Genomic DNA, 25,284 nt, shown 5'->3' with positions numbered 1-25,284 from the left:
TCTTGGAGCTCATATTGTAAAATAAAAAGGTTTGGGCGGTCCCTATTGAGTCACTGGGCTCATTGTTAAATAATTCCTTGAAAGGTGAAGGATTCTGGGGGATAAAATCATCGGCTATCCCTGGAAAGATCCAAAACTCTGTAAGGTAACTTTGTTCAATTTTCAGAAACATTTTAAAATTAGGTAATCCGAATTAAACTCAGCAAGTCTAATCTAAAAGGACAATTTAAAATCTTAGAGCTGGAGAAGATTTCAGTGGATCATCTATCCCAAGGTTTTCAAAATATGTTCCATGGAATACTAAGAATCTATGGAGGAGATACAGGTTCTGCAAATTTGACTTGAATTTAATTAAAAAATTTTTTTAAATAACGACTCCCACTATATGTGTGTTACTCACCAAATTCAAACATGGTGGATATCACCAATGCATTAATGTTTTTATTCGTTGACTTAATCACGTTTATAGTATATAAAGTTTATATAATAAATAAGGAAATTTATAATAATGACTTTTATATAGTGGGGTATGGGGTATGTGTGTATGCACATTTGTTTAAAGGTTCTGTAAGATTTTCCTTGAAAAAGTTTTTGCTGCTGAAATAGTGTGAAAACAACAAATAAAGTTTCAGTTTCTAAAGTGGGAACATATAAACAAGAGTAAGACACTTTCTCAGGGTCACACAGCCACCAAGTACATTGCCAGGTTGATATGATGGAACCCCTGGTACTCTTCTTGCATAAACCTCCATAGGGAGTAGTTAGCTATTTGGTACTTAGCTGTCCCATTATGAATGTCAATGGATTAGTCTTCAGTATTTTGGGGGGCGAAATTAAGCTACCCCTGGCCAGATGTTTTTCCTTGAAATTGATTTAATTTTATTTGCTTGCCTATTAAAATCCTATTATCCAGAAATTCTGTCATCAGTAAGTGGCAACTTAAATTGTGTACCCTGGTTTAGGAAAATGGTAATATTTGCAACTTATGAATGATAAGTCAGAAAAGTTACATGGAATGTTAAATTTTAAAGGAGATAGGCCCCTTTTTTATTACATGCTGAAATGTTAATGTTAGAAATTTTAGTTCATAAGCAAAAAAAATGGTTGAGGTGCGACTGAAGATCACAATTCATTACTATATTCTTTCAGAATATTTTAATGGAAAGAGTATTTTAATGGAAGTATAGTGAAACAGTAAGAATGCCAAATTATCTTCTAATTTTCCTAAGTATTTTATGTATATATGGTAAAAAAAGCCTCACTCTATTTTCTCGTCTTTTTTTTTTTTTTTTTTTTTTTTGAGAAGGAGTCTCGTTTTGTCCCCCAGGCTGGAGTGCAGTGGTGTGATCTCGGCTGGAGTGCAGTGGTGTGATCTCGGCTCACTGCAACCTCCACCTCCTGGGTTCAAGCAATTCTGCCTCAGCTTCCTGAGTAGCTGAGATTACTGGCATCTGCCACCATGCCCAGCTAATTTTTGTATTTTAGTAGAGACAGGGTTTCGCCATGTTGGGCAGGCTGGTCTCAAACTCCTAACCTCAAATGATCCGCCTACCTCGGCCTTCCAAAGTGCTGGGATTACAGGTGTGAACAAATTTGAGGACTCTGAAATCTCAGAAAGATGTTTTCAAGTTAAGGAAATAAAAGCACCATAAACCAATATTAAATGACCTACAGTAATTTAGAAATATAAAATTTAGTATTTGTGATGCAGAATAATTTCCTTCTGAAACTCCAAGATGTGTGAGCATTATCAAAGCCATTTAGAACAGTTACCTAGCTGTGGGAAAGCATTTCCAGAACAGCCAAGAAAATTCCCCAGGAGAAATCCATTTGCAAAGGAAAGTCACACCCAATTTTGTAGACCTCACCCAAATTATACAGTATGGCAAAAACAAACAAACAAACAAACCTTTAAGTACAGTAGTTCCAAAACACACTGCTAAAGTTATGAAATAATTGTGGATCATTTCAAGTAAAAATTATTAAAGGAGCAATAATTAACCACAAGGGGGCATATATATACTCCTTAGATTCCAGCAGAATGACTAGTTTTAAGTAGTAACATGCACTTTGAAGTACTCTACATTTTCAGTCACTTAAAATTTCCTCTCTCAGATGGCTACAACTTTTTAATATTCGAGGTTTATTTTATATCTAAGTAAAAGGATTCCAGAATACTCCTGCCCTGCAAAACAGTAGTGTTTCAGAAGCCTCTGGAAGTGTTGCTGTTACCTTTAGCAAAGAATTCAAGAGCTATTAGTTGTAATAATACAAATTTGAACAGATAAATAATAGGAAAATACAGTCTAAAACAGTAGGAAATTTTAGTACCACAAATGGAAGACATGGGAAGTTTATTTTTAAAAGGGGGACAAATGATCAGAATAGCAAAAATAAGAGTGGGGAAAATGGATTTTTCTGTGTCTGTGCCACAACCCTACATTCTTCCCCCACGACCAAATATTTGAGCCCACAATAGCAACAGAAGACTTTCAATTCAAGATCATGGCCTGTGGGGCTGGCCTGCCTCATCAGCCATGTTAAGAATATAGTTAGCCATATCATCTTCAGTGGGTGCATCTGATACCACCCAGGATTCATTTGCTCCAGTCATCTGTAGGCGACAAATAGGGCAATTCCTGTGTCGATCACTCCTATTAGAGAAGTCAAAACAAGAACAGTTTGCTTTTTCTTCTTTTTTAAAAACAGGATTTTATTTAAAGTAATACATGCATATGGCTTTTAAAAAGGAAATAGCATAGAAATATACAGTGAAAAATGAATCCCTCCCTCCTATCTCAATCTTTAGTTCTCTTTCCCAGGGGCAACCGCAGTTACCAGTTTCTTATATATTCCTCTAGAGACAGACTAAGCTAGATTAAGCTTATGTGTACACACATGCATGCACGTGCACACACACACATTTCTCCACTTGTCAATATATCTTAGACTATTATGTATCAACACCTGTTAGAGCTGTTTATTCTTTTTAACATACACTGTATCGCTATGCCATAATTTGTTTAACTAGTCTCCTGCAGAAGGACATTGTTTTTTTTTTTCCGTCTTTTGTTGCTACCAACAATGCAGCAATTCGCATCCCCATACCTAAACAGGTAAAGTTTTCCTTTATAATAAAAATTCCTTCTGAGTCCTAAGAGGAAATTCCCTCACATCAATGGAAGATTTGGTCAGTGTCAAGTATAAATGCTTATTTGTGATTATTTAAATGGAAGCCATTACTCTAGGAATAACTTCTTGGCAGTGGCAGGGGAATATGACAAGAGGAAAGGATATTATTAATTATTTTTCTAAGTAATATCTACATGACTTTCAACAATATATCTCCCTGTTGCTTGCTTAAAGGTCTGAAAAAATTCCTATGGCTCATAAGCAACAGGAAGACATATAAAAATGGAGCATACAAAGTGAAAATAAAAGATAAACTTTACATGCACAATAATTTTTCTGGCAGGGAAAGAACTCATATATGATCACTTAAATAAGATTGTTTTCGAAAAGGATTTTTTTCTTGTCAAACATTATTTTGGTAATTTAAAAAATACCATATTTGAGCCAGAGACATATCATGCAGGGAAAAATGTTTTTCTTTTCATCTCTCAGTGAAATCTGTGACCAAAGTAATTATTTATATCAACTGCTCTTTGGCTTTTATACAAAAATTTAGAACTCTGTTCCAAAAACTAAATGTGAAAGCTAGAGCTGGCATATATTATTTAGGTTGATTTCTAGTTCTTCAGAGATATTTTACAAGATAATTATATGTATGCTCTTCTGTGCACAAAACATCACAATTTAAAAATAGTCAACTTCTGCTTCCAACCAACAGAGGTTAGATTTATCTTCCCACTTAAAATTACTAAAACAATGGTTTCATATAATCTTTCAAATAAAGCACTGGCCATCAGACAACAAAGGACAGTGATCCCTGGGACATGGGAGTCAAAGAAGGTGAGACCTATACTTGCCTCAGCTTACAACCTCGAGAGTTTCTAGTCCCTGATCAAGAAGGGGGAAGCTTGACGGAAGATGGCAAACTCCCTGAGCTGAACACACAGAGCTGAGAATCTTGGGGGGCCAAACAGCTAGGGTTTACAGGGCAGGGTAATGGAAAGCTGCACAGAGGGAAAATTCCAGAGGTCTACGGAACTGTCCTTGCCAGAATACTCAGCAGAGTGCTGATCAGTGTGTGCATGTGAGGACATTACCAAGGCTGAACAATCAATCAAAGGGTTTTGAGGGGATAGTCCCCTAAAGCTCACTGGGCCTGGGATACTGCCTGTTTCACCAGCCAGACTGGAAAGCCTCATAACTCTTGGGGCATTAGTAGAGTTCTCTAAAGGATCTTGCTATTAGTGGGACATAATTAGTTCTAAACTAAATACTGCTCTGGTCCTGCCTAACAACTCACAAACGCAAGATCCAAAAGAATGAAACTGTTTCCAAGTCATTTAACTATAGTCCAGAAAAAAAGCTCAAGAATATTCATAGGAATACAAAAATATCCAATACCCAAAAAGGTAAAATTCACAAAGTCTGCCACAAAATCTGGCATCCAGTTGAGAACTACCAGACATACAAAAAAGCAGCAGAAAAATATAATCTATAATAAAGAGAAAAATCAATCACAACCACCCAGAACTAACACAGATATTAGAATTAGCAGATAAAATGTAAAGTTATTATAGCCATATTCTATATAGTTAAAAAACTAGAGGAAAGCTCAAAGATATTAAGAAGAGACATGAAAGATAATAAAAACCCAAATCAAACTTCTAGAAATGAAAATTATCTGAGGTTAAAAAAAATACACTGGATAGAATTAATGGCAAGTTAGACACTGAAGAAAAATGGTGAATATGAAAAGAGATAGCAAAAGTAACTATCCAAGATGAAACCCAGAGAAAGACTCAAAAAAGAAAAAAAATAGCGCCAGTGGGCTATGAGACAACTTCAAGTGGGCTAATACATGGTAATTGGAATCACAGGAGAGAGGAGATAGAAAAAAATCTGAAAAAATAATGGCTGAAAAATTTTCAAATTTGATGACACTGTAAATCTACAAATCCAAGAAGCTCAATAAACCCCAAGCACAAGAAACATGAAATAACTACTCTAAGGCACATCATAATCAAAGTGCTCAAAACCAGTGAAAAGAAAACAACCTTAAAAAGAAAGGGAAAAAATGGCACATTACCCACAGAGGAAAAAAGGATGACAGACCTCTCATTAGAAACAATGCAAACAAGATGAGTGTATTAACATACTGAAAGAAAAAATACTCTCAAGTCTAGAATTCTGAATCAGAAAAAAAATCTTTGAAAAATGATATTCGGACATTCAAGAAGAGCCTATGGAATCTATAAAAATACTACCGGAACTGATACATGAGTTTAATAAGGGTGCAGGATACAAGGTTGATATACAAATATCTATTGCATTTCCATACACTAGTATCAATCATAAATTGAAATTTTAAATACCATTTTAAATTGCATAAAAATATGAAATACTTGGGGATAGATGTCAAAGATATGCAACACTGAAAACTACAAAAATTGGTGAGAGAAATTAAAGAAGACCTAGATAAATGGAGAAATATACTGTGTATGTGGATAGGAAGACTCACTAGTAAGAAATTCACTCTCCCTAAATTGATATATTTATTCAATGCAATCTCATATGCTGCTAGTGGGGGTGGAAAATGGCACAAGACTGCTTTGGAAAATAGCTGGCAGCTTTTTAAAAAGTTAAACACACACCTACCATATGATCTAGCCATTCCATGTCTAGGTATTCACCCAAGAAAAAAACCAAAATACATCCATAAAATGACTTGTCCATGAATGTATCTAGTACCTTTATTTTGTAATAGATAAATATAGAAAACAATCTAATTTCCCTCAATAGGTGAATAAACAAGCTATGGTATCCACATAACAGACATTACTCAGCAATAAAAAGGCATGAACTATTGATACATGCTACAACATAGATAAATACCAAGGTAACTAGATTGAATGAAACAAGCCAGAGAAAAAAGCATATATTATATGATTCCATTTATAAAAATTCATAACTTTTATGGGTGTGTATATATGTCGAAACATATTAAACTGTACATTAAATACATGTAGTTTATTGTATGTATTTTATAAATTCTCCTAAACGCTCAAGTCTTATTTTGTAAAATAATGAACTTGACTAGCTGATCTTTAAAGTTCCCTGAGGTCCAGTATTCAAGACTTTATTCCTTCTAAATACATACATAGAATAAATGTAGAAATGAGGAGAAAAAAGGGAAATGTTTGATTTTAGACTTAAGTCAGGCACAAATTTTCATGCACCAAAAGTTTCAGAACTAAAGTACACCCCCACATTTAATAAATGTTAGATGTAAAAATAAAAATAGTTTTAACCAGTAAAAGGCATGCCATAAAATTCAAAGTACTAAAGAATAAAATCTCTCTCATACTTAACTACAGTATTTTTGCACTTTTCAAAGGTTATTCATGTACACTAACCAATTGACCTTGGCCTAGCCCATGAATGCAGTAGGTAACTTACCATTTATCAATACACTTCTGACAAAAGCTGTGAGCACAAGGCAGGATGAGGTCAGCCCGCCCGTCCATACAAATACAACACTCCTCCTCATCGGTCAGCTGCTTCACCCTGCAATGTGAAAACTGAGCTGAAACAATTATATTCTCTGTCATTATGCTTTATACTTTGTTTTTGTTGCTTTAAAAAGCATTATTAAACATCTATATGCCCACAGTATAAAGCACAATATGACTCATGTGCAAAATCAGACTAAAATTATCTTTCAGGGATAGCAAATATATTAGAGAAAAAGTATTAAGAGGGCTACATTTCATAAAGAAAGACTAGATAAAAGACACACTTTGTGATAAAGAAAACATAGGCAAAAGTGGAAATAGTCAAATCTTTCTGGAAATAACTTAGCCCATTTTAATCATATTGGACTTATATAAACAAATTTAACTGATATAGTTATTGCATTAAAGACAGGGATACGGTCTGAGAAACTCATTGTTAGGTGATTTCATTGCTGTATAAATATCATAGTGTACTTATACAAACCTAGATGGTTTAGCCTACTACATACCTAGGCTATATGGCATAGCCTATTGCTCCTAGGCTACAAACATGTACAGCATGTTATTGTATGGAACACTGTAGGTATCTGTGTATCTAAATGTATCTGAACACAGAGAAGGTACTGTGTAAATATGGTATACAAGATTAAAAATGGTAAACCTGTATAGGGCACTTACCATAAATGGAGCATGTGGGCCTGGAAGTTGCTCTAGGTGAGTCAGTGAGTGAGTAGTGGTGAGTGGATGTGAAGGCCTAGGACAGGAGGGTCCAATCTTTTGGCTTCCCTGGGCCACACTGGAAGAACTGTCTTTCTTGGGCCACATATAACATATACTAACACTAACAGTATCTGATGAGCTAAAAAAAAAAAAATTGCAAAAAAATCTCATAATGTTTTAAGAAGATTTATGAATTTGTGTTGGGCCACATTAAAGCAATTCTGGGCTGCATGCAGCCGGTGGGCCGCGAGTTGAACAAGCTTGGCCTAGGACATTACTGTATAGCACTTGTACAGTAGTGTACAGACTTTATGAACACTGTATATTTAGGCTATACTAAATTTATAAAAAATATATTTCTTTCTTCAATAAATTAATATTAACTTACTATAGATTTTTAACTTTACAAACTTCTTACTTTTAACTTTTTGACTCTTTTTGTAACAACACTTACCTTAAAACACACATTATACAGCTGTACAGAAATATTTTATAAGCTTTTTTCTATTTTTAATATTTATTTACATTTTACTTTCTAAACTTTTTTCTTAAAAACTAAGACATAACACACACATTAGCCTAAGCCTAAACAGGGTCAGGATCATCACCACCACTGTCTTCCACCTCCACCTCTTGTCCCACTGGAAGGTCTTCAGGGGCAGTAACATGCACGGAGCTGTCATCTCCTTTGATAACAATGCCTTCTTCTGGAATACTTGCTGAAGGGCCTGCCTGAGGCTGTTTTACGGCTAACTTTTTTTAATAAGTAGAAGGAGTATACTCTAAAATGATTAAAAAGTATAGTATAATAAATGCATAAACCAGTAACATAATTATCAAGTATTATTGTACATAATTGTAAGTGCTATACTTTTATACTACGAGCAGCACAGTAGGTTTGTTTACACCAGCATCACCAAGAACATTTGAGTAATACATTGCATCACAATATTAGGATGGCTACAACGTCCACAGGTAATAGGAATTTTTTAGCTCCATTATAATCTTATGAGACCACCATCACATATGCAGTCTGTCATTAACCAAAACATTGTTAGGTGATGCAGGACCATATAATTTATTCACTATGTGTAACACAAAGCTCCCTAAAATATGGATCCTGCCATTAGGGCCTTACAATGCTGACATTGATAATGGGCATATAAGTGAAAGAATAGTTTAGTCTTAAGTATCAGGTGCTATGAGAGATACAAAGGGAATAAAAAGCAGTTTCTGTCCTCCAGGAGCTCTTTCATCTTCTTGGGAAGAAAAAAGATTTCAAACCCTTTGCTCCAGCCACAATTCAGAGAGCCCCTGAATGAGCCATATGCCTTTGCAGCTGGTATTTTCCTTTCCTGAAACTGCTCTTGTGAGTTTAGTAAGCTCCAACCTTGGTAACTCAGCTCAAAACATCATCATCTCTCTGCTCTCAAAATCAACACTTGCCTCAATGAAAAGACTTAAATATTGCATATTGATTGGCTGGCCTTTCCATAAACTGTAAGCTCTTTGAATATAGGGTGTTTGTCTTAGATTCTCAATAAATGCTTCTTGAAGTGATTTTAATTTCTTTTAACCTTTGTGCTTTTTTGTAATTTTTAAGGTTTTCTTCATCAGACATGTATTACTTTTGTAATCATATAAAAACTGAATGTTCCAAAGTACAGCCACTAGACTATAAACTTCTTAAGGATAGGAGCTATCACTAATATGTTTTCCATTCCCTGTTGTGCTTATAGCACTGTATGTAAGATATTCAGATAGTACTTAAAATTTTGATTTGAACGTAAAAATAAATGTCAAATGTACATTAAATATAGTAAGTGCTAAGTAAAGAAGGAAGAGATGAATGTATCTCAAACTTGTTGAAAAGATGAGATAGAAAAATAATAGGATTTTAATAGAGGACATTCTAGGCGCATAAACAAAGTTGTAGAGGTAAAAAGCAAAATCATGTGTGTTTATGTCTGTGTATATGTAACCAGGAAGCCGGCATGATGCTTGGGTATGGAAAACTGAGGAAAAAAATTGACTAGATAAGGTGGAGATAATCTCATCCTTAAATGTCAAAATATTAAGTTTGAACGTGTCCTGACAAGCAAACTACAATCAGTGTATAATCAAGGGGAAGTGAACTCCAACTGATATGGTACTTTAGGAAGATAAATTGGGAGTGCAGTATGAGGGACAGTCTAGAGAGAGGAAAACTGGTTAGGACCTTATTTCAGCAATTCATGTGAGAGATAATTAGGTCTAAGAAGCATTATAAAAGACAAATCTTTTATGTAGTAATAGATTAAGTGTAATACGTTAGTAACAGGGAAAAGAGGGAAGCCACTGAATTGGAATGGGAAAACTGAATAAAAATCTAGATGGATATGGGTCTAATGTATCTGAGTTTCTCAGTAGCGGAGAATATAACTGAATCCGTACAGAGTGACAGAATATTCTGAAGGCTGGACTTTAAAAGTGAGAAGCAGCGGACTACAAAGAAGAACATTGTGGAGAGAGATAAAAGAATGGGAGACACAGAAATAGCCAGTGGAACCAGTACAAAGTTCTCTTAATTTTTTGCTACCTTCTTAGCAGCACAGTGACCAGAAGGAAGGAGAGTCTTGTGCTGTTTGTTCCTGTTACATCACTTGTAGATTGGAGTATTTGGTTCTATGCCTCATACTCTGAAAGGCACACATACTGACAGAGAAAAGATCATCTGGGAAAGCCTCCAGTATGTAGACGAGACCCACATAAACAAAGGCCAAAGGAACTGGGGGTGTTTATCCTTGAGAACAGAAGGTTCAGTGAGAATTTGATGACTGTTTTCAAATATTTGAAAGGCTGGAAAAGAGAACAGATTTGTCTGGAGGAATTCCAGAGGGCACAGCCATTGAAAACAATAAATAGAATACAGTAACAATAATAATGACAGTTAACTCTTATAGACAAATTATTATGTGTCAAGTACTGTTCTAAGCATCTTATTTCTTTTAATTCTCTCAAAAATCCTATAAAGCATATACTACAGTTATCAATCTCTGTTAGAAGATGAGGAAACAGTTTGATTTGTCAAAAAAATCACACAGGAGTGGAGCTAGGATTTGAACACAGGCAACTTGCTGCTAGAGTCTGTGCTGTGCTGCCTCAAGAAAGATTTTGGCTACTCTGAGGAAAATGAAGCAACAGGAAAAACTTCATAGTGATTAGAGCCATCTGAGCATGAAAAGGCTTGCTTTTTTTCAGGCAGTGAGTTTCACATAACTGCAGGTGTTACTTGTACTTGCAAGCCGGACTTGGCAAAATGTGGGTAAGCAGAGTCTTGATATTCAAAGTGTTATCTGAGGATCAGCAGCATTGGCCCCACCTGGGAGCCTGACAGACTCTCAGACTCCTCCTCAAAACCACTGAGTAATAAAGTTTGAGAAGCTCTGTGTGCAAGATCTTTATGCACCATAAAGTAATAAGTTAGAGCACAGTTGTACTGCCAGACAGGCCTGAATGTGAGTCTTGGCTAGAACAATTTCTAATCATGACACTTACTTAGCTAAATCTCAGATTCTTCGGCTGAAATGGGCCGATAATTGTACTCCCATATGGGGTTGTGAGAATTTAATGAGTTTATACATGTACAACACTCATCACAATTCTATACCCTGTAAGTAATCAATAAATGTAAACCATCAATGGAATTATGCATCAGATGTAAAGTTCAACTACATAAATATCCCTTAAGACCTCCTCCTTCAATTTAGAAAGTCTCTTTCTATGAACTAGTGTATAAGGGTATTATTATAAACTGAAAAACACACAAAAACAAGAAGCACCCCTAACAAACTAATCAGGAACTGAATTTCCAGTTTTGAGGGCACTTGAAAAGGGATAACACCTTTACCTTCTTCATTAAGAAGATTGCAACAAGAAAAAACAATACTTTCTTTTCATGTGCTACCATACAGCTTAAATACATTGGCAAACACCATCCTCAGCTTTTAAAACAATTAAACAAAACAACAACCACTATTCTGAAGAGAGAGAAGAAAAGCAGAAAAATCAGATCTACCTTTGAAAGATTACAGAATACAGGAAAGACAAGCCTAAACACTGCCTACCATGTTCTAAAAGTCACTTGGCATATCAGTAACACTTGTATAGACCAAACCTAGAAAACCAAGTAATTCTATTAAACATAATCGGGAAATAATAAATGGAAAATACAGTTTAACTGTAACATAGTACTTGAAAACCAGTTGGTTAAGAATGAACCAGAAAATGCAACTGTAAATAGAGCAGTAAAAAAAAAGAAACCACTGGCCGGGCATGGTGGCTCATGCCTGTAATCCCAGCACTTCGGGAGGCTGAGGAGAGCGGGATCATGAGGTCGGGAGATGGAGACCATCCTGGCTAACACGGTGAAACCCGTCTCTAGTAAAAATACAAAAATTAGCCGGGCGTGGTGGCGGGCACCTGTAGTCCCAGCTATTCAGGAGGCTGAGGCAGGAGAATGGCGTGAACCTGGGAGACAGAGCTTGCAGTGAGCCGAGATCGCGCCTGGGCAACAGAGCAAGACTCCATCTCAATTAAAAAAAAAAAAAAAAATCACTGTTAAGTACATTCTTAACTTTAAGGTAAAGGACACGGTGAATATAGATTTCTGCTATCTACCCAGTATGACAGTAAGACAGGATGTCAACATGTTTGGATCCATGTAAATCTTTTTCCAATGAGACATTTACAAATTTAAATTATGATCATGATTGTCAAATGTCAAGAGGTGGGAGCTTTCATGTGCCAAAAGCATAACAGAGAAGGAAAAGAAAGTTTAGATAGAACAATAATGTATTAGGCCTGGGTAAACAAACATCATCAGAGAAAACTCTGGCTGACTTCATTTCCTTCTGGTAACTAAGTATATGCATTCGGTTACTTCCTGAATGGACTGCCAAGTCCTGAAGCCAATATTTAAAATTTTAATGCTTCAATTAGACATTTTTAAGAAAAAGTGGGATGATTTTGCCAAATTCTTTGACCTAATTCCCTAAAAAGCTTTGACTAAGAACCTAAATACCTATTATAAGGAAGGTGTTAACTATCTCCTTTGTCAATAAATGCATGCATATAGAGTGGATTCCTGGAGGCCAGTGTGACAGTAACATTAATATTAAAGTGGCCCTGCCGAGCCACTTTAATTTAGCACTGTAACAACATCTGAAGCACAGAATAACCCCAAAACTGATCTCAGATACAATACCAACTGAGAAAAAAAAAAAAAAAGATTTAAGATGCTACAATGAGCACCAGCAAAAATATTAATAAGATTCTAGTTGTTTTCATATTAGAAAATAAGTGAAATACAGTACTTATGCATTATATACCTTCCCATCCAAAGACTAGCCTGACAAGATGTTACAGAGGATGAGTTTTCATCAGGTTCTTCAGAGGTGGAGCTCTGTGCCAATACTCCTGCTGCTTGACTTGTGATATCTTTATAAAGTTGAATAAACTGGTATAAATTCATGATCCGTGATGCCTCCACAATGCCACTGCTTTTGTTAATCTAAAAATACAAAGAACATGAAAAAGAGAAAAGTTGATCATTTCTCTGACCAATTTTTCCCAAAAAGGGGGAACAAATATTTAGTCAAACATCCTAGGAAATAGGAGTTTTCAGGATTTGCAAATTACGTAAGAAAGCAAGAGTCTGAATAAATGAGTAATACCATGTCCCCTACATTTGTGGGGTTCAAAGTTCTTACACAAATTTATCTCATTTAATACTCAAAATAACCCTGTAAGATTAATCAGGCATTATCCTGTTGATGGGTAAGGTGACTTTCTCAGAGTTAAGAAATAAATTTGAGAGATCAGTATTAACAATTCTTTCCCTTTAATTTCTTAAAGAATTTCTTAACCAAAGGATTCATTTGAATCCAACAACCGCATGAGATTCTACAACTCAAACAAGTACTTTCTTAAATATCTTTAAGTTCTATTTTGTACCAAAACTTCTAAACTAAAGCAAGAAAATTACTTTAAAATAAATCCTAACAAAAAGTGGTTGGACTTTTCCCAGAAGGCCATTTTGAGCTTTATCAAAAAACTCGTTTAGGCTGGGCGCGGTGGCTCATGCCTATAATCCCAGAACTTAGGGAGGCTGAGGCGGGCCGATCACGAGGTCAAGAGATCGAGACTATCCTGGCCAACATGGTGAAACCCCGACTCTACTAAAAATACAAAGATTAGCCGGGCGCTGTGGCACGCGCCTGTAGTCCCAGCTACTTGGGAGGCTGAGGCAGGAGAATAGCTTGAACCTGGGAGGCGGAGCTTGCAGTGAGCTGAGATTGTGCCACTGCACTCCAGCCTGGCAGACAGAGTGAGACTCCGCTTCAAAAAAAAAAAAACAAAAAAAAAACAAAAAAAACTCGTTTAATATGAAGTGAAACCAGTGGCCCAAAGGTTGTACCTTTACAGGTTGTACCTCTCCCCCATCCAGTTTATAATCTAATGTACAAGATATTTTGGGGCAAGTAGAGGGGATTGCTTTCATAAGCTTTGGGGAGCCATGGAGTGAGGCATAATGAAATGATCGAGGCCAGTAAGGTGAAGGTATAATGTTCTTGGGTGAAGAACTTGAAATCAGAGAAAGATCAGAGATGTGAAATAGTTCCTTTCAGCACAAGACATAGGATGGAAGACTGGGGAAGAAGAAGTAAGCCATGAAATCTATTAAGTGCATATCAGAGTAAGTGGAACAAGCAAAACCAGAAAATATTTAGAAAGAAATGAAGAATATAGGGAAAGAGACAAAGATACAGGGCCGTAAAATTGTGACTTTAGATTCTGGAATGTATTGATGGAACTAGGGGTATCAGAAAGTGAGGTAGATTACATATTTTAAAATATTATACATTTGAATATTGTGAATGAAAATAATAGTAACACATTTATTAATTGCTTACTATTTGAAAAGGCAGGGAAAAAAATACTGAGACTCAAGAATGAGTCATGCGGCTGGGCACGGTGGCTCATGCTTTTAATCCTAGCACTTTGGGAGGCCAAGGTGGGCAGATCATGAGGTCAGGAGATCGAGACCATCCTGGCTGACATGGTGAAACCCCGTCTCTACTAAAAGTACAAAAAATTAGCTGGGCATGGAGGCAAACGCCTGTAGTCCCAGCTACTCGGGGGGCTGAGGCAGGAGACTCACTTGAACCAGGAGGCGGAGGTTGCAGTGAGCCGAGATCACACCACTGCACTCCAGCCTGGGCGACAGAGCAAGACTGCATCTCAAAAAAAAAAAAAAAAGAATGAGTCATATACCATACTAAGAAATTTTAGAACCATCTCTAATAATCAGAAAGTTGATTAAATTTTGGGAAGGTAAAATCTATCTGGAGATGCAAATATACAAGGTTCTTTGTGATAAAAGACTGTACATGAGGTAGAGAATAAACAGAATTAAAAAGTAACAGGAATTTAAGAGGCTTACAAAATAGATCTTCGGAGCTGAGGAAACTGGGGTAGTCCTTTGGAACTGCATAGTACAGAAGAAATTATGGAATAATCCACATAAGGTTAGTACAGAAATAGCAAAGTGTATCACACTGTTAACTATCATCATAGGATTTCTGAAACAAGTATTTATTGAGTACCATTACGTGGATGTTATTGGTACTGTGTGCACTGCTCTAGGTACTAGCCACACTGTGTATAAAACAAAATCCCTACCCTCAAGCAAGTTACATGATAGGCAGGAGAGACAGGCAAATAAAATACAGATATAGATTAGGTTAGATGAAAATAAGTGTAATGGAGAAGATGAAACAGGGGAGAAGGAATGCTGAGGGGTTACAGGGAAGGCCTTACAGAGAAGTTGACATTTAAGAACTAAAAGGTGCAGATATGAGTCATATAGATGTCTAGGGGGAAGATCATTCCAGGCTGAGACAACAGGAAATACAAAGGCTGTTTAATAGAGGTGTACCTGGCAAGGAGCACAAAGAGTCTCACAAGAAGCCCAGAGTGTTTGGAACAGAGTGACAGATGGACAGAGGAAGGAGTGGCAGATAGAGGGTGAGGTGGGAATAGAATATACAGGACTTTGCTGATTTCAGTAATAACTGTAGCTTTGATTCCAAGTGCATGAGAAGTCACTGGGGGGTTTTGAGCCAAGGAGTAATATGATCTAATTTACATTTCAAATTGTGATGTGGAACAGGCTGGTTGTTGTGCATGGAATAGACTGCTTGTTGTGCTGAGAATAGACAGAAGCAGGGCAAGAGAATCGGGGAGATCAGTTAGGAGGCTACTGGAATAATCCTGGTGAGAGAGGATGGTCACTAGGAATAGGGTGGTAGTAGCGTAGATGGTGAGAACTAGCCAGATTCTGAATACATTTTGATGTGACAGGACTCACTTACAGATTGATTGTGAGGTATGAGAGACAAAGAAAAGCCAAGAATGACTCTAAGAAGTTGGTCTAAGAAAAAAGAAGGATGAAATAATATAATTCACGTAGTTCTTAACAGCCACCTTAGTACCTAATTTTTAATTAATCTCTTATTTTTCTAATATTATGTCCATAAAATATTCCATTTAAACATAATTTAGATCATTTTTTATAGTGGATTAAATATTATTTAAGGATAATCATAGCAGATGGCAGAGAGTCAAGAAAAAGACTTAATGTAACACAGAGGGTTAAAGTGCAATTTTTTAAAAGTTGTTTAACATTAAGAAATGTGAAACTCTCAGTCTCCTATCAGTTTTTCATGGTAGACTTGACCTCTTTCTAATATAAACACTGACCTCTAAGATTCTTTCAGAAAGAACCTAAGGAATGCAAATAAAAAAATTTCTTTAGAGTAGCTCTAAAATAAAGAAAAATCACATGAAAAAATATCTAATTGCCTCTGCCTTTAGTACTTTTGTTTCTCTTAGAATCTTATTTTAAGGAAGATGTTTAAACTAATCACATACAGATGTTAGAGAAATTGAGGCAAAAAGGAATTTGACTACTAATAAAATTAAAACTTAAGTCTGTGTTTGTCAAAGAGCAACAAAAAACGAAGGGATGAAAAGCCTGATATATTCATATTCCCTTAGCTTTCTACAATTTATATTGGCCTCTTCAATGTGAGCTGAGTACTTTATGAAATAAAAATGAACAGTAAGTGTAATTTAGATAATATACTGCGTCAATAAACAAGGAAAGCTTCAACCTATCCCAGTCATTTAAAAAGACAGTATTATTTCAACAGATTTTTTTTGTTCACTTAATATATACTGAGTTCCTACTATGTGTAAAGCACTGTATTACAGGCTGTAAGAGATATAACAACGAATCTAGACACAGTTCCTGCCCTCAGGAGCTTACTCTCTAAAGGGGAGCTAAGAACCTAAACAACTTTTTTCATAATGCAGAATTATAAAGTATAAATAATGTGCTGTTGGAATCTGGAAGAGACAAGAGAACTCCTATTCAGGAAGACTTAATGGATGAGATGGTATTTGAGGTGGACCTTTAAAGAGACATCAGGTTTAGAGATGCAGAAATAAAAGATGTGGCAGAAACTATTGGCTGATTATCCAAATACCATTCCTTCTTTTCATTGCCAGCAGAACCTGATTTTGTTTTTGTGTCCACCATTTCCTGAAATGACGCAGGAGTCAATCCTGGTTAGTCTAATCTAAACCAATCATGCTAATCATATTCCCTCTGTCAGTGTAGGTGTATGAAGGGGATATGACCCAATACTGACCAGTGAGTTCAGAAGTGACATCTGCCGGGTCTTTAATTTAACCAATCCTGCAGTTAGTCTACGGAGCTAGGATTTCTCGATAAGTGAGAAAATAAGTATTGTTTTTGTTTAAACTGGTTTAACAGGAATTTTCCGTGACTTCCTAATGGAAGGAATGGACATCCTAGTTGAGAAAACACAATAAGCATAAGCACTGAACTGGAAAAGAAAACGAACAATGATACAGTCTTAAGTTAGTTAAGCCTGATAAGAATGCAGAGCAAAAGAAGGTCATTGTGACTAATGCAGAAAAGACAGTTTGGAGTCATATTGTAGGAGTTGGGACTATTTGGAAGGCAAGAAGGAATTACTGAGGAATTTCAAGCAAGGCAGTAATCTGATGAGAGTTGTGCTTTAGAAAGGTTAATCTCACAGCAGCATAAATTAGAATTTGGAGAAGAGTCTGGAAGTATAGAGATTAATACAAAATCTGTGATAATCTAGATCAGAAGAGAGAGATCAGTCTGCTTGAGAGCATGAAATCTGTCTTATCATATATTCCTAGTGCCTCTCACACCTGTGCTCAAATGTTTATTTGAAAAACTGGAAGCAAAACATAGTGTGGGTAAAACTGACAATCTACTGAGGAAATAAGGCATATTATTTGGGTAACCTCCAGGGTCCGTGAGTCAAAGGAAAAATGTCCTAACCCAAGGAGTCTTTATGGGTCAGTTGGGAATGAACTTCAGAGCATTCATGAATGCCCAATTTATGGTTTATATGCATATGGATGATTTTGTTCTTTGTTTTAGAGCTGGGGTGGGGATAGGAGGTAGCCTAATAAAATTCATGCCTTCATTTAATGAAAAGGTTTGTAGCCTTAGAAAGGTTAAGAAATTTCTATCTGAATCTACTCAGTGGTGGTTGAGGCTTTCTAATACTCAATGACAGCTGGCAAAAAATCTATCCCATAACTAAAAATTACTAAAAAACAAAAAAACTCTTTCAATGGATTTTTTTTCTTTTTAATGAATGAATGTATTCTTAAAAGAAATGATCTCAAGATAACATTAATTTTTAAGGTATCATCTTAGAGCTAAATAGGATGTCACCTTAGCACTCCACAGCCAGCTAAAAACCCAAAAACGGAGATACATTAGTATGATGTAATGGTTAGAGATATTGAGGCAAAAAACAATTTGATTATAAAAACCCCTGCTGTATAGCAATTAGACAACTCTAAGATTCAAACAGCTAGTTAGAAGGCAAAAACAGTAACAAAACTATGTTTTATAAAACTACCAAGTTATTAAAATGTATATGCATTATATTATCTTACACTATTAAATATAGTTCTAGCCACCAAAATAGCTTAAGCTCAGAGGCAGAAGTCTCCATCAGTCTCACCTTGGTACAGACCACCCGTACAACCACTTTCCAAAAAGCAGAGGAATCAGACCCAGGTTGTACCTCAAAGAGAAGATGTTTTTCCTGGCCAGAAGCCACTTTAGCCGTTCTGAAAAGAGACAAGAACATGTTAATTTTATGAAAAATTATATATTAATAAAATAATACGCCATGAAACTAGATTCAAGAAACAATTTCAGAGAAGGAAATACGAAGAAACACAAAAAGACAAATAATAATGATTATAATAACCGGATTCTTAAAACAGGGATAGAGAATATTTTGAACATAAACATGCAACTTAATTTCTAAGGTTTTTAAAGTCAACAGCTTGCTGGCATGATATTTATAAATCTCTCTTTGTCACATCTATATCTCAATGGTCTTTAAATTTCTAACAAAGACATTTAGGAAAAACAAGTCTTAGAAATCAGGGACTTAAAAAAAAGGTTGGCCAGGGCAGTGGCTCATGCCTGTAATCCCAGCACTTTGGGAGGCCAAGGCAGGCAGATCACGAGGCAGGAGTTCGAGTCCAGCCTGACCAACATGGTGAAACCCCGTCTCTACTAAAAATACAAAAATTAGCTGGGCGTAGTGGTGCGCACCTGTAATCCCAGCTACTCAGGAGGCTGAGGCAGGAGCATTGCTTGAACACGACAGGCGGAGGTTGTAGTGAGCCAAGATCACGCCATTGCACTCCAGCCTGGGTGACAGTGAGACTCAGTCTCAAAAAAAAAAAAAAAAAAAAAAGGTTAGCTAGTGTCATTTATCAAAATTTTTTGACTGTTGCCTCAGACGTATATAAAGCATGAAAAACATCTCGCTCTTGGTTTAGTCCTTGTTTAAACAACGATACTAACAAACCTCTTGAAAATTTTTGTTCAGATAATTTGGGGCTAGATCAAGTAAAACAAACGATTTGAGACACTTTATATATAGCTCTACTGTCCTCCCCTAGCAGAGTAATTTTAATTTAGAGAGCTACAGGATTTTAACATAAAAATATATCACTTTTAGAAGATAAATGATATCATGCTATCAACATTAATTTAAATCAGTTCAAAGACATGCTTAAGTATTGCAGTTCTCTTTTATCATTACTAACAACTCTCTCTGAGCACCAGTGGGGATATCACACTCAACTAACAGCTAAATAAAATGAGGCCATCGAAAGTTAAGCAACTAGCCTTAGGAAACAAAGTCTTCGGTGAAAATAATTCAGCTGTGCCAGTTTCCAGCTCTGTTTTCTAGCTGCCAAGCTTCATCCTGTATAGGTTTAATTCTACAGTTCTCGGAGATCATTGCATGTCTGAAATGCCAACTCTGACCCATGGGAATTGGTTTTAAGAATCAAATCCAGTCAGAAATATCCTGTGCTAAATAAATAAAAGGAAGACCTCTGTATCACACTGTAAGCTTAGTTTGTGGATGGTTTTATAGGGTACATTTTATCTAATACCTGTATCTTTAGGCTAAAGGGCAAAATTTTATACAATAGACTGGGTTTATGAATATAAATTCCAAGACTCTAAAGGAATGGTAAATGTCATTGATTACTGCTCATAAGAGTTGAAAACATAAACATAACAAAGCATTCCACTCTTATATTACTAAGTTCAGAATCCTATTTTTAAAATTCTTTAAGAATATGGTCCCAGAATTAATGCTTTGCACAATACCCTTTGGATAAATTAAAAAAAATAAGTAAAATGCTAGAGTTTTTAAAACCAATGACTATATTTTTAGCACAAAAAATACATAAATACACAGAGTAAAATGTAAAATCTCCCTCTCTGCCCTCTTTTCCCACCGTCTCCCAACCGAGAGACAAGCACTGGGAATAGTTTAGTTCATTTTCTACACACACAAACACACACATCCCACAACAATATACAGCTTTTTGTTTTGTATTGTTTTGTTTTAATGAATGAAATCCAGTCTTCTTAAAAGAAACTATCTTCTAAGATAACTTTTAAGACAGTCTTTATTCTTCCCAATAAAGACAGTATGTCTTCACATAAAGACAGTATATCAAGCTTATCTAATGTGTTCCAGATTGCTAAGTATGTCTCTTATCACCTAACACCATGGTTGTAATGCCTATGGAGTGGGTTCATATATCTTACCTTAAACTATTAATAATGACTACAGTACTGTAAGTTTATATACTAAGTGGTCCTGAACTGCTAGTCGATTTCATTCAGCCTTTTTAAGGTTTAAGGAGAGGTAATATGGGATAACAGGAAAACTGAGATTCAGAGAGGTGGACATGCCATTAATACCCGTGTAATCAACTTAGCCCTCAGTTAAGAGGTCCAATCCTTAGCAGAGGGCCTTGCACATACTATGTGCTTAGTGAATGTTAGCTAAGTTGAAGAGACTAAACAGAGAACCTTTAAGATCTCATTTAAGAGGTGACTCCATAGGTTCTAATTATACTCCCAGGGGTTAGAAGATATATATAAATAAAGGTAGATGTGGATGTTGCTAGAGGCAGATTTAAAAGAAAGATATGACATCTGCCCAATTGTCGCCAAGGGAGAAAATAAACAGCAAAAAAGTAATATTTTAAAAGCACAGTGGTCTGGGGGCATTCAGAGACAAAGAGCCCTATATATTTTCATAGCTTCTACATAGATCAATACCAAAACTGATAAATAAATAAATAATTAGAAGACTAAGTTGTATTAGGTGTGCTCTTTAAGAAGGCAGAGAAATTAGTATTTCATTTTAGAAATTTAGTCAAAGTTAAGTAGAAATTTAAAGGTGTTAACTAATTAGAAAATATGAATAAATGAAATATATTATTTCTCAGTGATGGAAATAAGCTATTACTACATATGTATTCCTCTGGCAAAATAACGACACAGTAAAAAAACAGTATATATGTATGTGTGTGTGTGTATATATACACACACACACGAATGAATTGCTTCATGTACAGAAACCTTCTCAGTGTTACCTTTGACTATCCTAGGAGTCTTTCTCTAGAATGGCTAATTCTCATATTCCATTTTGTTATGCATACCTTTAGTGCTTTCAAACAAGAGTCTATTGGTATAAAATTGAGATGCTGGGATGTATGTACTACTGTATCCTAGAATTGCTTCAATATGCCTGTGCTGTGTTCCAGGTTCCATTTTAAGTTCTTTCCATCTCTTCTGTCCCCATTACATACTTTTAAAAAGCTACATAGAAAGTCAACTTATAATAGATACTCAATAAGTATTTGTTAATGCGAACTGAAAACATTAAGTCTTACCAATCAATAACTCTGGTTATATCTTACACAGCCATGGCATATGGAGCGTACATACAACAAGAGGAAAAATGAAAAACAAAAAGAGCAAGGCTTACACATCATTAAGCTCAGCTACTCTCCCAAGAAATTCTTCATAAGTTAAGGAGCCACTCTCTCGAACCAATGTAACATGTTTTGCTACTTTTTCTGGTAACTTGTTAATAACCAACTGTGTCTGATCCGAAATTTGCTGTCCCATGATGAAACGATGTCTTTCAAAATCGAGAAAGAGTGTTGCTTCACATAGTTTCTGTCAAATATACAGAAAAGTTACTTTTACATATAATACAAAAACGGCAATATACTCATTCTTCAAAAGAATAAAGAAAAACTAGGAATACCTTTAAGTGAGAGTTGAGTAGACCTACATGAGTCTAAGGTAGAATTTAAATGACTCTGTTTTCAGATTCACATAGCTAAATGAGAAAACAGGATTTACTTATATATTATTGGGAGGGTGATGAACCTCTAATTCTTATAATTTTACCAAGTCAAAAACCACTAAAGCACATGTGCATGTGCACACACACACACACACACACGCACACGCATTCAAGTAATTGTATTTAAGAGGAAGTTTGTCTACCTTCTATAATTTTCCTAAGAACATTTCCTGACTGCTTACCACATGTCAGGCTCCAAACTGTTTTCCGTATGTCAATTACTTCCCACAACAATCCTAAGAGGTAGACAATATTACACCCCTACCTATTTCCCATAGACAGGGAAAGTGAGCTAGGTGATTTATCTAAAGTTACACAGCTATAAGTGGTGAAAGTGAACTCTGAATTTGTTTTTCAGATTCTAGTACTTACATTCTTATCCACTATGACATACTGGCTCACAATATATTTACATCAGCTAAATAATTTTGTTATTGAATTACTTTATTTATAGATGTGTACCTTAGTTTTAATTTTTAAAAATATATAAATAGACTTGTGGCTTGAAAAACTTAAGAAAATTAAAATGTTAGATATTTAACCACCTCACATTTTCTGCTTGGAAAAAGATAGCTCTTTTGTTCATTAACTCTTTTAGGTACCCCCCAAATATATATCTAATTATCAAATTTTTAAATGCCCCCAAAATCAGATGCCCCCCCAAGAAATTCTATTTTATTTATCCATCAAAGACTATCATTTTATTTCATCCAAATTAACACTCATATCACATAAAGCAGGTGAAACAGTAATACTCTTATAGAAAAAGTTTTGGTAGGAAGATTGCTTTATCATTAATCAAAAAATAACGTTATAAATTTAAAATATATATAACTTTATGAAGTTAGTAACCCAAAAATATGTAAAATTTCCTTTAGGTATTAAAATTTAATATACTGTATTTGAAGTTTATTCCTTTAGTTACCTAAAATAGGAAAAGGACAATTGTAATAATAAAAAAAAAAACAACAGTTTTGAATCTGAGCCTACTTGGTAATAATAAAATATCACATTATAGAGATAAATGAAAGGAAGTTGTTGAGGAAGATCCAGGCAAAAAAAAAAAAACAAAATCCCTGAAGTCAAATTGTATGTAAATATAGCCAAGTGGATTTACAGCAACTATATCCAAGAAGAAACAATTAAAGATCTTAGCTTAGAAGAGGTCTCTAGGGCAGTCAACAACAGTGATTGCTGAATTTCAAAGACTAGTAAAATCTCAAAGCACCATGGTGTTGGATACTTCTTTTAATTCTAAGCAAGGACAGTTTCCAAAAATAAACAAAAATTCCCCAAAACTTAAAAAAAATCTTAAAAAGAACTTACAACCTGAAAAGTAGAATATTAGAAAAAAAGTCTTTCCCAAGAAGGGCAATAACTTCACAATGAGGTATACCACATATTTACCAGGTATACTAGACATTGTCCTTATTTTTCTTGATCGAATCCAAACTTGTGAACACATCATCAGGAGCCAAGGGTTGCAGACTGGTATTAGGGAGCCACTGTGTTACAGGACTTTTTTAAAATTAAATTCAACAAGTAGCATGTGCCTGGTGCTTATGTTCTGGAGATACAACAGTGAACAAAAGAAACATGGTTCTTGCCACTGTGGAGCATCCAATACAGTGGAGAAGAGACAGTAACCACACAAATAAATGTAAAATGACAAAATGAGAAGTGCTAGGTGAACAAGTACAGGTGCTGTGAAAGCCTATAAAAGGGGGACTTGACCTAGTTTTGTATCAGGGAAGAAGTCCCTGGGCAAACAACATTTTACTTGAGTTCAGAATGGTCAGAGTTAGGGATTAAAAAAGAGGTAGGGACATGGCAAAAGGAGGACACTCCAGGCAGACGTTATGAAAAGTGCCTGAGACAGGAAGCAGCACGGTGACTTTGAGGTAATTTTTAAAAAGGCCACAATGACTAAAGCAGAGAGGCAAAGGGAGAGGGAAACTGGCACCAAGAGTTGGGCTGTTTAACATTTTTGTTGATGACCCAAAGACTGTATGCCTGCCCAATCTGCAGATGACCAAAACTGGAATAAATGAATAATATCTAGTGAATAATAGGATCAAGACTAAAACAGACACTTATGTGGTTAAATGAATATTTAATATGACTAAAAGTTAAATCCTGAAGAGCCAACTGCACAAAAACACATATGTAAGATGTACTCAAAAGCAGTTAAAATATAGAAGGTCTGGGTTTTTGTTTTTGTATTTTTTAAAGAGATGGAGTCTCCCTATGTTGCCCAGTCTGGTAACAAACTCCTGGGCTCAAGCAATCCTCCCACCTCGGCCTCCCAGAGTACTGGGATTACAGGCATGAGCTGCCACACCCGGTCAAGTCTGGGGTTTTTAATCAAAATAAGTCAAGAGTATAACAGGGGCAACAAGTATGCTAAAATAATCCTAAACTCTTGCTAAAAGCAGATATCTTGAGCAAGCAGCCTACTAGTCCATTATGCTCTGCAATGATTAGGCCACACTGAAAAGTCTGTATTCAGCTCTAAGCAGTTGGCTTTAAAGGAAACTCATAAATTAGAACATATTCATGGGCATAGAAAAAAAAAGGTTTATTCTAGTCATAGTTTGGTAACAATGAAGCAATATAAATTTGTTTAAATATGTGGAAAAACAAGATTCATTTACAGAGAACAGGATGGCCAATAAGTATAGTAAGTATAAATTAGAAAGGCAGATTTTTGTTGATTATAAGCATGTCCCACCATCCAGAAGTGGAAATGGCTGCTACATGTGAGCTCTCTCTCACTGGAAGTATGGAAGTGTTTAGGTAAAGATTAGAAGTACATCTAATAAGTATTATAGGGATTTTTACCTGGGTGGGAAGTGGAGTAGGTGACCTCTAACCTAACATTTTATTCCCCAAATGAAACTGAACCTTCCTCTAACATTCCTGTACCAATTTAACGAAAATGTAATTAAGATTCTAGTCAACCAGGCTGAAACTTTGAATAATATCTACATTACTTAACAAAGAAAAAAACTGAACTTTTGAAATAGTCTCAATAT

The 25,284-nt window shown here is 35.6% G+C and overlaps 1 protein-coding gene across 7 annotated transcripts in view; it reads right to left on the bottom strand.

Moving 5' to 3' along the window:
• Positions 1–25,284, bottom strand: part of RNF141 (ring finger protein 141) — a 46,498-nt gene that overhangs the window by 17,558 nt on the left and 3,656 nt on the right. The window contains exons 2-8 of one of the 7 annotated variants that reach the window (XR_010121310.1): positions 21,863–22,056; positions 19,111–19,230; positions 18,506–18,614; positions 12,734–12,915; positions 7,323–7,503; positions 6,589–6,696; positions 2,604–2,654 (exon numbers count right to left, since the gene is read on the bottom strand). Coding sequence is in view for 3 of the 7 variants with exons in the window: in XM_055282445.2 (XP_055138420.1) it covers positions 2,504–2,654; positions 6,589–6,696; positions 12,734–12,915; positions 18,506–18,614; positions 19,111–19,230; positions 21,863–22,005 (813 nt within the window). In the remaining 4 variants the exon portion in view is untranslated. Of the gene's footprint in view, positions 1–2,337; positions 2,655–6,588; positions 6,697–7,322; positions 7,504–9,942; positions 10,203–12,733; positions 12,916–18,505; positions 18,615–19,110; positions 19,231–21,862; positions 22,057–25,284 lie in introns of those variants that run through there. The other 6 variants (XR_008658443.2, XM_055282445.2, XR_008658444.2 and 3 more) reach the window with 6 other exon arrangements.

The sequence above is a fragment of the Symphalangus syndactylus genome, chromosome 6 (assembly GCF_028878055.3).
Source record: "Symphalangus syndactylus isolate Jambi chromosome 6, NHGRI_mSymSyn1-v2.1_pri, whole genome shotgun sequence".
Lineage (NCBI taxonomy): Eukaryota > Metazoa > Chordata > Mammalia > Primates > Hylobatidae > Symphalangus > Symphalangus syndactylus.
The sequence above is the reverse complement of the archived record's forward strand: the minus strand, read 5'-3'. Positions and strand labels throughout refer to the sequence as shown.